Source organism: Leptosomus discolor, chromosome 5 (assembly GCF_034619465.1).
Source record: "Leptosomus discolor isolate bLepDis1 chromosome 5, bLepDis1.hap2, whole genome shotgun sequence".
Lineage (NCBI taxonomy): Eukaryota > Metazoa > Chordata > Aves > Leptosomiformes > Leptosomidae > Leptosomus > Leptosomus discolor.
This window is the reverse complement of record NC_141395.1, coordinates 11510810-11527130: the sequence shown is the minus strand read 5'-3', so window position 1 is coordinate 11527130 and position 16321 is coordinate 11510810. Positions and strand designations below refer to the sequence as shown.

General features: G+C 47.5%; 1 protein-coding gene across 3 annotated transcripts in view; it reads left to right on the top strand.

Moving 5' to 3' along the window:
- Positions 1-16321, top strand: part of KALRN (kalirin RhoGEF kinase) — a 525904-nt gene that overhangs the window by 507345 nt on the left and 2238 nt on the right. For all 3 annotated transcript variants that reach the window (XM_086466145.1, XM_086466144.1, XM_086466147.1), the window contains 8 exons: positions 5947-5974; positions 6392-6563; positions 8706-8827; positions 10340-10471; positions 12233-12397; positions 13303-13381; positions 14568-14768; positions 15709-15847. In XM_086466145.1, coding sequence (XP_086322271.1) covers positions 5947-5974; positions 6392-6563; positions 8706-8827; positions 10340-10471; positions 12233-12397; positions 13303-13381; positions 14568-14768; positions 15709-15847 — 1038 coding nt within the window. The remainder of the gene's footprint in view (positions 1-5946; positions 5975-6391; positions 6564-8705; positions 8828-10339; positions 10472-12232; positions 12398-13302; positions 13382-14567; positions 14769-15708; positions 15848-16321) is intronic.

The window sequence follows — 16321 nt, the reverse complement described above, 5'->3', positions numbered from 1 at the left end:
CTATTCCCCCATTTTAAATTTTATTCTGGGGAGACCTTACGGCAGCCTTCCAGAACTTAAAGGGGGCCTACAGGAAAGGTGAGGAGGGACTTTTGATCAGGGAGGGTAGTGATAGGATGAGGGGTAACAGCTTCAAACTGAAAGAGGAGAGATTTAGATTAGAAATTAGGAAGAAATTCTTTCCTATGCAGGTGGTGAGGCACTGGCACAGGTTGCCCAGAGATGCTGTGGCTGCCCCCTCCCTGGTAGCGTTCAGGGCCAGGCTGGATGGGGCTTGGAGCAACCTGGTCTGGTGGGAGGTGTCCCTGCCCATGGCGGGGGGTTGGAACTGGATGGTCTTTAAAGTCCCTTCCAACCCAAACCTTTCTATGGTTCTAGAATATTTTCCCTTTGGTAGCATCTACCCATGTGTAATGGGTTCCTTACTTGCTCCTTTTATCAAGAAATTTCTCTTGTTAATTTGTTTCTTTTTGAGGGGAGGGGAGGCTGGTGACTCTGTGAGCTTGTCCCCCCAAAAGTCTCACAGTAAAAGTTGACCTAGTTAGAGACAGATTTTCCTACAATTTAGAGTTGGCTTAATTCCTCTATAACTCATTTCTTTTTTTTTCTGAGAATCTTTTTTTTTTTTTTGAGTAAGTGAGGAAGGGCCATGCTGCTGACTCTGCTACCAGCATGTGCGAATGCGTCAATATTTTATTTTAACTCGGTGAACAAGAAGTGCCAGGAAGTGTTTACAAAATGCTGAGCTGCTTGTCTTGGGGTAAACATGCCCTCTACTGTTTAGATAAAGCATGGATCTTATTACAGAGGGCCTGGTTTGCAGCCTAGCCTTATGTTTTGGGGGAAAAATATTCTCAATCCTGTTTTTGATGCACTCTCTTAAAATGGGACTGAAATGTGCCATTGGAAAATCTGGGCAACATCTCTGCAATGGAGGAGCAAACCCTGGCCAAGGAGAGAAGCCCTCACAGGCAGCCCAGCTGCGCTTGCGGAGCGTTGGCATTGCAGGATGGTTTCTCGCTCCCCACCAGACACAGCACGTGTGCACAAATGAAAGATAAGCTCTTGCAAAGAATTAGGGCAGCTGGAGTCACTTTGCAAGTGGGCTTTGCTGCTACTGCCGCAGATGCCTTTCTATCTTTATAACATGAGCTTAATAAAGCAGGGAAGAAGCGGCCCAGTACTGCAAAATACTGAGTGGCTGGATGCAGCACCTATGCTGCTCTTCTAAAGCCTGGCTGTTACACTAAGTTACACTTCAGTCAATTAGATCTAAGTCACTTAGATCCCTGCAGGTCCCCAAAGGCATTCAAGTATGTGCCGCGTTTGCCTTTCTTGGTTTGAGCCCTGAAGCAGCACAGGCTGGTGGAGGGAGAAGCAAGGTCTATTTCTGGCTTTTTTTATTGAATAACCCTGACCTATCCTCCCATTTCCTTACCTCACCTCCCCTCCCTCCAGCTCCCTGTCTTTGCCTGGTCAGCGTTAGACCCCACATCACTTGAGCAGAGGCTGTTTCATGCTCTGCTTTTGTCACCATGTGCAGGGTTTCCATTTTCAGCTGTCACTGCATGGGAAACAGAAATTCTCCTGACTACAGAGGGAACATTACAAGTTTTCACCTCCTCTGGACCAGGCTACAGGTATTTCATCCAATGGAAAAAATTAATCTATCTCATTTCAACTAAATTTATGTTCCTAGGAAAAAAAGAGCTGGCTGTGTGTCTTACCTGAGGAGCGACTGCATTGCCAACCGAGTTTCAACCCTTAGGGTTTGTGTTTGCCTGGACTGACGCTGAAGATGGTGTGAGAAGTTTTTTGCGTTGGGTAGTTCCACCCCCGTGGGTTCGTTCACTCGCAGGCTGGACTGGCAGCCACAGTGGTGCAGGTGGTGTTTGCTGGGATTTCTTCAGCAAGCCCTTGTCAGCGTGAGACCCCGGGCTGCCTTTCCCCGCTCCTGGCCACCATGGCCAGGGATGCTCAGCTGAGGGCTGGGCTGTGAGATCCTCATTCCAGTCGCTATGGACTGAGTGGGGTTTCAGGGCTGAGCCTCACATTGCTTTTCAGAGAGAAGAAAAGTAAAACTCCACCAAAGCCACATAACCAGCAGGGTTTTTTTCCACCTGATAATCTCAAAGCAGTGCAGAACATTCCCTGAGGGAGCGATGTGCAGAAGCCAGGACTCGTGCATCACCCTGGCAAACACCATCACTGCCCTTCGGCTTCTGTGGGAGCCCCCTAGGGCGAGCAGGGGCTTTAAAAAGGGAGCAAACATGCTGGAGAGGAAGGTCTTCACCTCCTTTTCGCTGAGGGAGAAGCCACTTTGATGTGGAGCCCACCGTGATGCCCATGCAAGCCTCTCTGGCAGCGTTACGTGCCATGGGTGCAGCATGCTGGCCCCCAAGCCTTGGTGGCTGTGGGGAAGCTGCACCCCCATGCCCGTAATCCGCATTTCAGTGCACAGCACCTCAGCTGGCTTGCCAGCAGCCTGCCCCGGGCTCCTCGCTGCCAGGGATTTCTGGTCTTCAGAGCAGCGTGGCCTGGCTTTCATCTCTCTCCAAAAGCCCTGAGAAAGAGGAAGAGAATTGAGAAGAGTTACTTGCATGGATTTTGACAGCTTTTCCAGTTCTTTGCACACACCATCATTTTCAAGAGGCTCTGGGAAGTGCTTGGCAAATCCATCCATAAGGGAAGCCAGCCCCGGCACTGGCAGGAGGCTGAGCAGACAAGCAGGACATGAGTTCCCATCCTCTGAGGGCAGCAGGGCCATGGTCTGGAGTGCTCCTCTCCACCCATGAGGATTAAAAACCTATTTGGCAAATGAAGAAATCCTCTCCAAAGGTCTTGCACTTGATCTAGAAGGATTCTGTGGAGTCTGTCATCTCACCATCCACCCGTAGCCAGGAAACCCAACTGGCCTGCAGAGAGAGGCAGCAAACTCCCAGGGCCTGGGAGCGGACATGTGAGCCAGCAGAGCTGGCTTCTGGCCGTAGATCTGGCCGTGAACCTTTGCTTTCCTATTTCTACCCTTCTCACCCCATCATTTGACTTCTTCCTTCAAAGTAGACCAGACCAAATCCAGTTCCCTAATGAAGTGATGTATTAAATCACTTTGGTAGCACTTAAACATTCTCTTGCAAACAGGCTTTTATTTTTGTCTGAGCTTACAGCAGGCAAAAGCTGTGATGTGACTGTGGGGCTGTTGATAGGTAACATTTTGTTAATTAACAGATGAAGTTTTAGCAAAGGAAATGTAAATTTTACCCGTAGACTCTTCCAATATTATCTAGCAGTGGTAATTTTCTTTCTGATATTCCCATGGTGAGGCAAGGGAAAAAAACACTGGTAAGACAATTATTATAAATGATTGTGCCTTGGAAGTCATTAGAAATGCAGCATTATTTATTTATAGATATATCCATTACATTCATCATTGTAGCTGCATCTTCTTATGAACCCTTTAGAGTTATAAAATTAATATAAAGTGTTAAGAGCATTTTTTTCTCCTGATCTCTAATCCTACAAGGATGGAAATCAGTGAATAATAAGGAAATGTAGTGCATGCTGCAGGGGAGGAAGAGGAGAGCCTCTGAGGATAGATTTGTATTCCAGGGAAGCCAAAAACTACAAAATGAAGATGTATGTGCAAATGAGCTGATGCCTGGGGTTACTCAGCTGATTGACAAGTAGATGGTCTCGCTGAGTGAAAAGTGGCAAGCAGTGGTTCTCCACAGAACAGCTCTTTCTTCCTTTGCTGTGTTGTGTGAGTGATACAACTTCCTTAATCACAAAGATCCATCTCTCCTTTTCCACATGCACAAGTGGGAGAGAAGATGTTCTTTTTCATCCAGTGCCCTGTTGCATCCTGATTGCTTCCAGCCCGTGGGATCCAGGGGGGGCCGCATGTGGGTCCTGGACCCTGCAGAGCAGCAATCGCTGCCTCTGAGCCCCTCACCCTCTCAGGGGCTCCCAGGGTCGCTGGCCAGAGGTCCGCCTCCTGGCACGGGTGCCCAGCTGCACCCTTCAGATGGGGCTCTGTGCTTCCCAAGCGAACCCAGGGCCGGGAGGTGCAGCCGGGAGGAGGAAGACTGACACAGGACCCAAAGAGCCTGGCTGGCTCTCTCACCCGCTCAGGCTCCTGCCTGCTGAGCCAAGCCATGCCGTCCCATTGCAGGGGTGGCACGCTCTCCTGCACCTTCCCCACCTCAGAGGTGCCCCCAACGTGGCTTTGAAAAATAAGATGCCCTAATTATAGCCCTCTCCAGGTTGGCTCCTTCCAGGATGCTGGGAATGAAACGTTTTTGAAAGCTCAGCACTGCTGGGGGCACGTGAGAGTCCAAACCATCACACTTTTGCCCACCAGGTACAGACCTTTAGGACTGACTGGCTACGTGGTAGGGACTGGAACCTGCTTTGCCCACAAGCAGCAGCCCCTACTCATTTCTGGAGTGCAGAGTGTAAAGCACCGGCATTGACCGGTTGTTTCAGCCAGTACTGTGAACGTTGTGTCCTCTGTAGATGTGTCCTGAAGGATCAAATTCTGCCTATTGCTAGGACAAAGGATTGTCTCTATCTCAGATGGTGAGGAATTTCTTGATGTAAGGTAAATTTTTATGAGGAAAAAATGAACCTTTGTGAGTCCAAGTTACACTGGGTTCATTTGGGCTTTCTGGTGGTGATAGGGAAAAGCAGATGCTGAGGTCTCAGTGCTGGTACCGGAGGTTTGCCTGGGGCTGTGAAGAACGTTTGTGAAACCAAAATAAACCTAAATATGCTCAAATGCCTCCTTGAATGGCACCCTGAGCCATTCACCTTGGAAAACTATTTATAAAGCCAAAATATAAATATAAATGTTGGAAGATGTATCTATGTTATTTTGAAGGGTTATTGCTTCTGCTTCGTGGCCTCATTTCTGAGCCTTTGCAAAAGCTCCCATCAGCTTTGGCAGGCCATGAATTAGGTCACTGCTTTGTTGGCATCTTCCAAAATAGCTCTGAAGTAGATAGTAACAATGATATTTAAGGCGACATAAACCACACCTGTGTTTATGGTGCTTGATATCAAATTATTAGTTTGACTTTGGGTAACAAGGTCTTATGAGATTACTAAAACAGTTAACGAGGCTAAAACCTCTATACTATTGGGCACCACTATGTAGTTAGGGTTGATGCTGCGTGTAAGACCTTAGTGGCGTTGTCTTTGCTTTTCCCAACTTTCCTTCCAGGGTTACATGAGGTAATCAGTGTATATAGGGCACAGAGAGACAATAGCTTTTCAAGCCTTTGCTAACTTGATCAATTAACTAGTTAGATAAAATAACTCTCAGTTATCCAAACCTAGTTTCAAGTTGGAAAGTTTTCCAGCAGTCCAATGAAATAAGGGAAATTTTACTCATTGTGGTAGACCAAGAGATGTTGCAGGATTGATACTTGCCAGGAGGCAAAAAGAAGTCAGTATTTCTGTTTTAGTTCTTTACCTCTTTCTCCTGAAGCTGAGCAGAAGTTAAAAGACGCCTCCCCAAAGCTGGTTAGTGGCCAGAGTGCTGGTGAGATGCCCCAGGTGCGTGGCGACTGCAGGGGCTGTGTGAGCTGGGCCTGTAGCCAGGCACAGGGGGGCTCAAACCACCTCTGGGAAGAAGAGTTAATGGCTTGAGCATCACCCAAGCAAAGAGAAAGCATGTCCACCCTCCTCAGCCTTAGTGTGCCTGTTACCTGTGATGATTCATCGGAGTTCAAGAAGCCGTAGCTTTCACTTACTTTCCCAGCTGTGCACGGGCTTGTTCTGTTGTCACTAGAGCTTGCTGCCTCTGCTGGTTGTTAGAGGTTGCTTGTAGCCACTGGTCAGTCCTTCTGTGGTTCTGGTCAGGTTCACCACGGTACCTTGTGAAACCAGATGTCTCTTTGTCACTGTCCAGAAAAATAAATGCTTTTATTTCTTTGTATTTTACAGATAATCAACCCCAATTTCATTCAAGAAGGTGAGTTAAGGACAGCTGTGCCCCGGCTGGCACTGAGGAGCAACAGCATGCTCTGCACCCACCAGCGTTCATGGCAAAGGCAGCTCTCCACTGCTCGGTCCCCAGGGAAAGCAGTCTGGCTGCTCGGCTCAGACAGCCGGGGGCCACAGGCGAGGCTGAACCCCCCCCAAACCTGCCTTCACAAAGTCTCACCCTCCTGCCAGAGCACAGGGCTGGGGATGGACAGTCCCTGCTACCTCCTTCTCTGAGCTTTTAGTGAAGGGCGAGTGCTGGTAGCATAATCCCAGGACCTTCAGCTGTTTGGGACCCAGATCCTATTGCTGGTCCTGTAATGTATTCTCTAGACTTGTATGGGGAACATCCTCCCCTGCAGATTAAAAGAAGGTGTCATGTGTGTTTCCCCATGGTTTTTTCCAGTGGCTCCAGAGTTTCTCGTGCCGTTAGTGGACATCACCTGCCTGCTTGGCGACACAGTGATGCTGCAGTGCAAAGTCTGTGGACGGCCCAAACCAACTATAACCTGGAAAGGACCAGATCAAAATATTCTTGACAATGACAACAGCACGGCCACTTACACAGTGTCATCCTGGTAAGGTCCTGCCTGTGGATCCCAACATAGCTGGTCATGATGGTCGTGCTGCTTTCAAATGTGGCACCACCCAGACTTCAAGACTCATTAGAAATGCAGTTAATCAAGTCTGGCACGGTGTATCGGCACATCGCTGCACCACACAACAGCTACAAAGGCTCAAACTTTGGGGTTCAGATAGCTCTGTTGTTTCTCAAGCTGACATAGGGTATATCCACCAAGTGTGTTGCTGGCAGATGTGAGCTTGCTGCTATTGATTGACCTCCTGAGCCAGCTGCAAGCCAATGTTTCCAACACATTAGTTTGGCTAATATTGCCTTCGTGTTGCTGGGGCTTCTCTGCTTGAGTTTGGTGCCATGCTCACCTTTGGTAGGGACAGGAGTCGAGCAGAGCAAGCCCTCGCCGGCTTGCAATACCCATATCATTGGGTGTTTTCTCATCTCATGGGCAGAGGTGGTTAACTCCTACAGTTTTCCTGAGCCTTTCCTCAGCTGTTCCTAAAAGAGCCTACATGTCCTCCTGGGAAGGCTACATCTGGCTGTGCTTGGGATAAAGATGCTTGTCATGATGTTCCCAGCGTGGCTAGGATGGAGGAAAATGATCTTTACAACAAGCACTGGGAAGGTCCAAAAAGATCTGGAGTTGAATTCAGGTCAGGTAACAGCCTGCTGCTGGATGCTCATCTGCAGCTTATATAAGCAATTTGGGCCAAACTGCAGTACAAATCTCTGGGAGGTAATCTTTCATGTGAACTTTTCAGTAATTCTGGCTCAGGCTGAGATGAATCCAGGCACTACAAAGTCACTGAAAATGAAAAATGAACACTAAAAAAGAAGGGATTTTACATGTTCAATAACAAAAGTTACATCTGATCAAGAGCTTCCTTCAGAGACCATCAGCTTGTGCAGCCACACCAGAGCACCTAAAATTGTCTTTTTAGCCATTACTCAGTAGATCACTATGGCCTTTATCTTCAGGCTCTGGCTGCGGTTGGGATGTGGGGATATTTCTGTACAGGGTTCTGTTTTCCATCGCAGTCTTTCACCTGTGCATTGGCTCCCTGTGCACTATCAGCACTTGTATTGTCTTGTTACTCCTATTTGTTTTTCAGAGAAGATACTGCCTGCCAAGGAGAGACCCAGCAGATCAGTGGTTGTCTTACAGAACTTCCTGGCAGGAGTGTCCAGATTGTGGGGAAAGGGGATATTTCTGTCCCATTTTAAACCAGCACAGTCAGACCAGCAAAAGCTCTGGCATCCTGGCAGTTATACCAGCAACGATGTCCTTCTGCAGTTTCCGATAGATTATGCATTCAAGAACTAGTCTGCTTTTGCTGTCAAGGGAATTTATTGTTGGCTCTAAGTTGGGACTCCAGTACAGCTAAAGCAAAATCCTTTAATTCAGGCCAACTCCTTTAAATTGTGTATTGAAGACTGCAACGTGCAAACCACAGTCACTATGTACAGACTTGCTATAAATTCAGGGGACTCCGTAGAGCCATTTGTTAGCTTAGATTGGCCCAAAGATTGTCTCTCACAAACTCAGTGCTGACACTTTTTATCCCTAGCTGTTGTGAGATGTCCAGCCTTCTGACTGGGGGCCTGGCAGCCACATTAGGTCAATGGCACATGCTCCAGGGGTCTGAAGCTCCCCAGAAATGTCAGGCAGCCTGTGCTATGTGACCGCCTTCTGCATCTGCCGGAAGCCAAATTTGACCAGCTTGTGTTGGCCTTAACTGCAGAGGCACAGCAACTCAGCATCATCTCCTGAGCTAGGAAAGATGTGCCTGGGGAAATCTTTCCAGATATATGGAGCCTGAGCATCCAGCTCTGGACAGGCACAGAAAATGTTCAGCTCCTGGACTTTGCTTGCTGCTTGAGTGCTCCTTCCCCATCTCCTCCGAGGCCACAGCAGACAAGCAGATTTGTCTGGCAGGCAATTTGGACCATTCTGCTTGAAAGTTTCATTAATGGCCTAATCCTGACATGTGGAGGGGTTGTATTTGGGTGCCAGATTGCTGGAGGGATGTTCCTTCAAATGAGTTAACAGCATTTGTGTGCATTTGTAATGAGGCAGGAACTGGTATAAAAAGCTTTAGCAAGTGAAGCAGTGCTTTATAATGGGGTCTTCTTGCATCCATAGTGACTCCGGGGAGCTCACCTTGAAGATCTGCAACCTGATGCCTCAGGACAGCGGCATTTACACCTGTGTGGCAACCAATGAACACGGAACCGCATCAACCTCTGCAACCATCAAAGTTCAAGGTAGTGCATCTGACCCTAGCACCCAGGATTTTTCCTGTACGGGGTCCCTTGGTGGGGGCTGGAGGCACAGAGGAACAGCCGAGGCAGCCAGGCATGGAGCTGTGCCAGGTGAATTGAGATGTTAAAGTCATAGCACCGTTCCTTCAGCCAAGGCTCCCGCTGATGGCTGAAGGCATTGCAGGCTCTTTGCGCTTGATTAAGTCGTCTGATCGTAAGCGTCACATCTGGGAAATGAAAATAGGTTGGCACTGGTTCAGCTCCTGCATCCTGCTCGCAGCGCTGCTTCCCAGGGGCTCGGTAAGGTCAGCCAGGAGAAGCTGAGCTCCCTTGGGCTGCCGAGCCCCTGGGGGGATGATGCCCCTGCTGCCCGCAGGGAACTCCGAGCTTTAGAGCCTGCCTGGAGCAGGGAGCCCTGGGATCCAGTGACACCAATTTTCAGCCTCCCCTTCTCCATGAGGGACAGGAGGCGAGAGTAAGATTTGGCCTGGGTGAACTGTTCTGCAGGGATTCGCCTTGGAGAGATGACTTCGAGCCTGAATTCTGAGTGCTGTAATTAGTGACCCATCTAATTGGAATGAATATGAAGTGATGAGTTGATGCTCATGACCTCCAGCTCTGGGAAGGGTTCGGTTAGCACGAGAGATGAGGGGCGCCTGCTGCAGTGACAGGGATGGCACAGAGACGAATGTCTAGCTGGTGACTTACAGACGCAGGCGTGTCACAAGCATTTAGAAGTCAATTTGTTTGGTCTCACAAGCTGCCCTAGAGATGTAATTTCCCCAATTTATCCAAGCAAGTTAGTGGCTGTGCTAACTACTCCTGTGCTGAAGGGAGCCCTGAGCAAAACACAGAAGAATTACTGGTCATTTGTCAGTCTGCTGCCAAACATACCAAGCACCATACACCCAGAAGCACAGAGCGGCTTTCTTGTGTCATTTTTTTGGGCACTTTAAGGTGACTCCTCACCTCCAGAACCTCACTCGCTGCTTGTTAAGTCCACGAGAATATTTGTTTTCCTCAGTTCCATGGGCTTTGCATCAGGTCTTGAACTGGAGCAAAATTAGCAGCAGCAGGTGGCAGGTGGAGGCTCTGCCTGTACAGCAGCTGAGCTCAGACAGATCCCCTGCACCCAAGGGGTGATTCTCCCAGCCAGGCTCACAGGGAGCTCTCTGGGGCATTGCAGTGCAGTTGACCACCCGCTGTGAGCAAGAAGAAATTCCCCCTGTTCTGTAGCACTGTGAGACCACGTTGAGGCAGCAGGACTTGCAAGCAGCATGGTTCTCTCCTAGCTGCTAGTATGGAAGTGTCAGACCCACCGTGGCAGGTGAATGGGACCGTGACATCGCCTTTCCTCTGGCTGTGCTGGTAACCCAGTGTAAACCAGAGCACTCCCGCTGCGAGGCACAGCTGCCCCGTAGTGACCTGAGGTACCGGGTACAGCTGACCTTCAGAATAAAGCACTAGTGCTTGTTGGCACGATGCTGGACTTGGTGCTTGTTTTCTCTTCCCGAGGTGTCCCAGCTGCTCCAAATCGCCCCATTGCTCAGGAGAGAAGCTGCACCTCTGTGATCCTACGCTGGCTACCCCCATCCAGCACAGGCAATTGCACCATTTCAGGCTACACTGTGGAGTACAGAGAAGAAGGTAAGAGGTTTGAGGTGTGCTCGCGGGCTGTGAGAATGAGAACAAAGTCAGCCTCCTGTATGGCACAACAGGTCCCCAAAACAGCCTTGCTACCACTGGGGTGCCACTACCTGTTGCTCACAGATCCCAAAGTCTAAGGCCAAAAGAAGCCCTTCTATCACCCAGTCCAACTTCTCATATACTACAGACCTTTCTGTTTCCTCCGTCACTTACGGCAAGTGTGCTAAGCTAAAACATATCCATCACTAAGGCATCCTTTCATCAGTTGCATTCTGCCACCATGGCATCCATCCTTTCTGGTGGATGTTTCATGGGAATGCAAAACAAAAGCAGCTTCATTATTTTTTTGATCTGGCTAGAGTTGCAGATCCCTGCATACTTTTCAAGCTCAGTTCTGAAATCCATTTGCTCTTAAACCCAACCATCCTTTCCCCCTGAAGAAGTAACTAGATATTAAATGCACTGGTTTCCCAATATGCACAGGCATGTGCTCTTGAAAAGAGCATTGGAAATTATTCACATGCCTTTTTGCATTCTTCCTGCAAAGGTGTGAGGGTCCCTGGGCAATAAACCTTGCCTTAGGTGTGTGGCCTCTGTTTTTTTTCCCTTCACCCTTCAAAAAAAGTCCTACCTCATGTTAGTAAATGTGCAAACTTAATCACTCCATCATATTAATACCTTCTCTTAGCAAATACTCTGCCTTGACTCTCACTGTGCCATCAGTGTGACAGGCATTTTTGTGAAAGAATAAAAGCTGTTCTATTAACAACAGCCACAAAAGCAAGCGGCAAAAATAGCAATGTTTTCAGCATTCCTCCTACGCCAAAGGAATCACTGACTCTTCCCTGTAAAACCAACCTTGACCTTGTGAGACCTGGCAATCAGAATTTGCCCACAGTGCACACAAAATATGTGGGTCATGGTAAGTAATGTAAAGGTAAAAAGCCCTGAACTTACTAAAATAATATTTTCTATATTCTTGAAAGCCAGTCATAGGCTGTGACAAAGGCTCAGTGTCCCGGGGGTCCTTTTCTGTTCTGTGACCCTGTGCAGATGAATAAAATGTTGCTTCTTTGGCTGCCACAGGTTAGGCAATGGTTGGGTTTGTTTCTGTTAGGAACAGAAACACATGACAGGGTCACACATTTCTTTGCTGCAATCCTGCTCATCTGCAAAAAGCCCTCACTAAGCCTCAGGAAGCTGGTTCTCCTCCTGCAGCTCCAGGTTTCACCGTAGCCACTACATCCGCTGAAAAAGACTTCATGTGCAAAAGCACTTGCATTGCACTGACGCCGCGTCTCAGCTTCACTTGGGACTCCCTTGTCTGTATTTTTTTTTTTTGCAGTATGTCTGCTACCGTTTCTCTCATAGCAGAGCTGTCATGAAATCAGCCCTCCATTCCTGTCTTATCATGCTGCCCTGAGACGTCACTTGTAGCACACAGCCACAGCTAGACTGCTGGAGAGATCAACTTGTCCCTGAGCTGCTTTTTTTCCCCATGGCTATCGGTCAAGTCAGGGGCATTTCCTTCTTCCCTCATTTACCCAGACTGGAAGGTGGCTGCAACACAAAATAGCTTCCTGTGGTCCGGTTCTGGTTGAACAGAAATACATCAGTCTGCTGCAAGGTTGTGTTTTAAAAGCTCTGTGGATTTTAACCTCCCAGGGTACTGCACGAGTTGGGCAGAGAAAGCCTCTGCTCTAAGTTCCCATACTGAGGCTGTTTCCTTCAGCTGTCCTTCTTTCCCTGTGTAAAACGCAGGCTCGCAGGTCTGGCAGCAGTCAGTAGCGTCGACTTTGGACACGTACCTTGTCATTGAGGACCTGGCCCCAGGCTGCCAGTACCAGTTTCGAGTGAGCGCCAGCAATCCCTGGGGGATCAGCTTGCCCAGCGACCCGTCCGAATTCGTGAGGCTCCCGGAGTACGGTGAGTGGGCACGGCGAGGAGGGACTGATGCACACGCGTGTCCAGCTGTGCGGTCTGCATGGTGCGCGTTGATGGGTCCTGATAAAAACACTGATCCTGGAGCTGGTATCCTTATACAAGAAATAGCCTGGGAGATGCTCAGAGCCAGCTCCTGCGGTTAGGCTTTTCATGTCTGCTCCTCCAGCAGGGCTCAAAGCCTCCCTCTGTCACAGAAGCTATTGCAGTTTCCTCGCACGTCCCCGATTTCTATCCCAAGACCATTTCTTGTCGTTACCACTGGGCAACAGGCTCCATGTCCTGGTTGGTGTCCCCCTGCCTTTCCAGCAATGCCGGCAGCACCAGGGGCATCCACTGGGCAGCCCAGCTGGGATCTGCAAGTCAGCTGGCAAATCGTACCCCCCCAAGCAATGCAGCCGGCACAGGAGGGCTGTGATGGAGGCAAGCCCCCGGTGTGTGGTGCTGCAGGAATTTGGGGTACAGCTCACTCACAACGGTGCTGTGAGCAGAGCCTGCATTTCCCCAAGCTTTAGCTCTTTCAGTGCATAACTAAGTCTGTGACTGGCTTGGATAGCCTGTGCTGGATGAAATGAGAGCTCACACAGCATAGCTCTTCCTCCCAGTTACACACGGACATGCCCTTAGACTGTCTGTGTGGCCCTTTTCAGTCCAAAATTGCAAGGGCAGATTTGAATTGACCTTATCTATAGCTTCCTCTGGGGAGCTCTGGCTTTTAGTGGTCCAACACATTGGAGCTGTGCCTGAGCAGTATGAAACTGGACTCACAGTGGTAATGTTTGCTGGTTTAAGTAATGTAGTCTCACACAATTTTAAAATATGCCATTTATAGTCCACAGGAAACGGTCTTTAACTTTATGCTTTCTTGAATGTCCTTTGTTCTCCCTAAGACTCTGCTGCTGATGGTGCCACTATTTCATGGAAGGAAAACTTTGACCTCGCTTATGCAGAGCTGCATGAGATTGGGAGGTAATACTAACCCCGCTTATCACTGCAATAAAACACCAAAACAATGGCTTGAAGCTTTTTCCTTGGAGGAAAGTTTAGGGTGCTTTTTGTAGTTAGCTTGAAAACTGCTGCTCCTTGCAAAAGCACATCAAGTACTGATTAAAATACAGACTAAATCCTGTGTTTCAAGATCAGTTGTGATTTGAGGATTGCAACTTGGCAAACCTATGAACAATTAGGCAGCCAAATCTCTGACAGCCACGGACAGGTCTCGCTGGTATCTCCTCTGTCATCTCCGATTTGATGTGAGCTTTTGAAGTCACGACAATTTGCCGGTTCTAGATGACCTAAACCTCAAAGACTGAGTTAGCTGAAGCACGTGAGGCATGTGACTGACCTAAATCACATGCCGAAGTGCTTTGCTGGTTGGGACGGTCAGTTGAACAGGAGCCTACGTGAGAGCTGCATACATTGTCAGCCCTTAGTGCTCTGCTCAAAGAACAGATAAGGGGCATGCAAACAGTCCAGGCTAATGCAGTTCGTTCTTCAGCTCAGAGATCAGAGGCGAGTAATTCTGGGGCTGAAAGGACAGGAGTCTCTCTGGTTCTGTAGAAAGAAGAGTGATGTATTAATAAGAGGCCAAGTTCAGCACACTGTTCCATTGAGTAGTTTTACTTTCAGGAATGGTACTAGGCACTAGTCTCTATGAGTTTCCTAAATGCTTTCCTGCCATCTTTTTTCTTGATTTCTTGCTGTGTGCCTGAAACAGTGAGGCAAAATGATAGGTTAGTGATTATTTAACAAGGCTTTTCTTTTAGTTGTCTGAGAAAATTCGGGCTCTTTATTAAAGCAACTGGAGAAGGGAGACCTACAGCTGAAAAAAAAAAAAAAGAGAAAGAACCTGTAAAAGTGGCAGCAAATTGAACCCAGGGGAGATTGTTAGACATCAGTATGGCTGCACAAAGCAAAGCGACACCGCTTGCTCTGTGTTTGCTAATCCCCAAAGAATCTCCATGCCCAGGGTAAGAGACGGAGGCTCTTTGTTGGAAAAGGTTAGGAACAACTAGTTAAATCCGATTCCTTGTGAAATATTAATGCACTGAATCAAATAACACTTCAAAAATCAGTCTGTTATTGCACTGAAAACTAGGTGTGATTTATTCATGAGGGCCCTTCATTATTCTCTTTTTTTTTTATTTTATTTCAGAGGTCGATTCTCCATAGTAAAGAAATGCGTTCACAAAGCCACCCGGAAAGATGTTGCTGTAAAATTCATTAGTAAAAAAATGAAAAAGAAAGAGCAGGCAGCACATGAAGCAGCTTTGTTGCAGCACTTACAGCATCCTCAGTACATCACTATCCACGATACCTACGAGTCTCCTACTTCTTACATCTTAGTTTTGGAACTGTAAGTACGTGGAGCTTGAATTCAAGTGTCTGGGTCGGAATCACAGCCCTGCTAAAGCCAAGGATAAAATTCACCCTGACTTCAGCAGGGCAAAGATTTTGTCACCTGTTTTTTTATTGATTGTGATGTCAAATGAAATAGCCATTTTCTGCAGCGCTTCCACTGCCTTTTCTGTACAGTAAATACAATTCAGAGGGACAAATAAAACTGCTTTCTACTCCGGTGAAGCTTGGGTAATTGTATCAGCAGTTAGTTTGTCCCACTGAATAGAAGAATCAGATTTGTTTGGGCAGTTTTGTCCACTTTTTATATTCGAGTAAATGTGTTTCAGCTAGGTTGAAGCCTACATTGTTCTAATACTTCTTGGTGGAAAGAGCTAACGTAGTAACTCTGCTTGCCCCTATAAGGAGAAATAGCAACCAAAATCCAAAATGCTTCTTTGTTGCAGTATATCCAACAAAGTATATTTGGGCTATTTGCTTGTTTATTTATATACATAAATAAAACTAGGTGGAAAACTTTTATTGGGTTAGTTTTCCCACAGAACATATTACCAGCTGAAAATGTCAGTGATTTTTTTTCTGCATTATGCAACCATCTCTATAAATAAATAGATGAATCCAAATAATTAGGAGGATCTGTTTTCAAAGGAATTGCCTCCATCTATTGAATCCATCCTTAAGCAAATGAGTTTACTTTGAGACTGTTGCTAAATTTTTCAAGGACCGGAGATAACAATTGAGGATTAATCATTCTACCATTTCCAGGGCCTGCAGTATCTTCAGCTATCATTAAACACTCATCAGATCTTGCATTTAGTTGCCTCCATTTTTAGGTCACAAAGTTTCCATTGCAATTTTGTTTTCAAATATTAACTGTTTGTAGAGATACCATGAGATCTTTCATTTGAAGATTTGAAGATGGTTTGATTTGTTTGTAGGATGGATGATGGTCGTCTCTTAGATTATCTAATGAACCATGATGAACTTATGGAGGAAAAAGTCGCTTTCTATATAAGAGACACAATGGAAGCTTTGCAGTATCTACACAATTGCAGAGTGGCTCACTTGGACATAAAGGTAAGAAGAAAAGAGAATGATGCTATTATTCAGTGCCCTGGTACAGAGAGTTCCCAGCTACAGAGACAGAGAGGAGGTGCAGTCTGTATCCCAAAGAGATGATCACTAAATGGCCAGGCACTATCTTTCAGACCTATGGACCGGAGAAAGGACTTACTGGCCTGCAGCACAAGGTCTGTTTCTTCCTTCAGCCAAGAGACGCACCTGAATTCCCTGGTTTGTTCTCAAGGGCATCCTGGATTTAACGAAGGAGAAGGAGGCTGTCTGAGACAGGAGTGAGATGTCGCTAGCACCTGACTGAAGGGGAATGATAAGATAAATACTCGGGGTATGGTTTGGCCTGACACCTCTACCAGGCAGCTCAGGGCAGGCCAGGAGGAGCACGAGTCTCCCTCACATCCACAGCAGTGCCCTGGAGAGCCCAAAGCGAGGGGAGGGTAACTGGGTGGGAAGTACACCCAGGGAGAGGTTCAG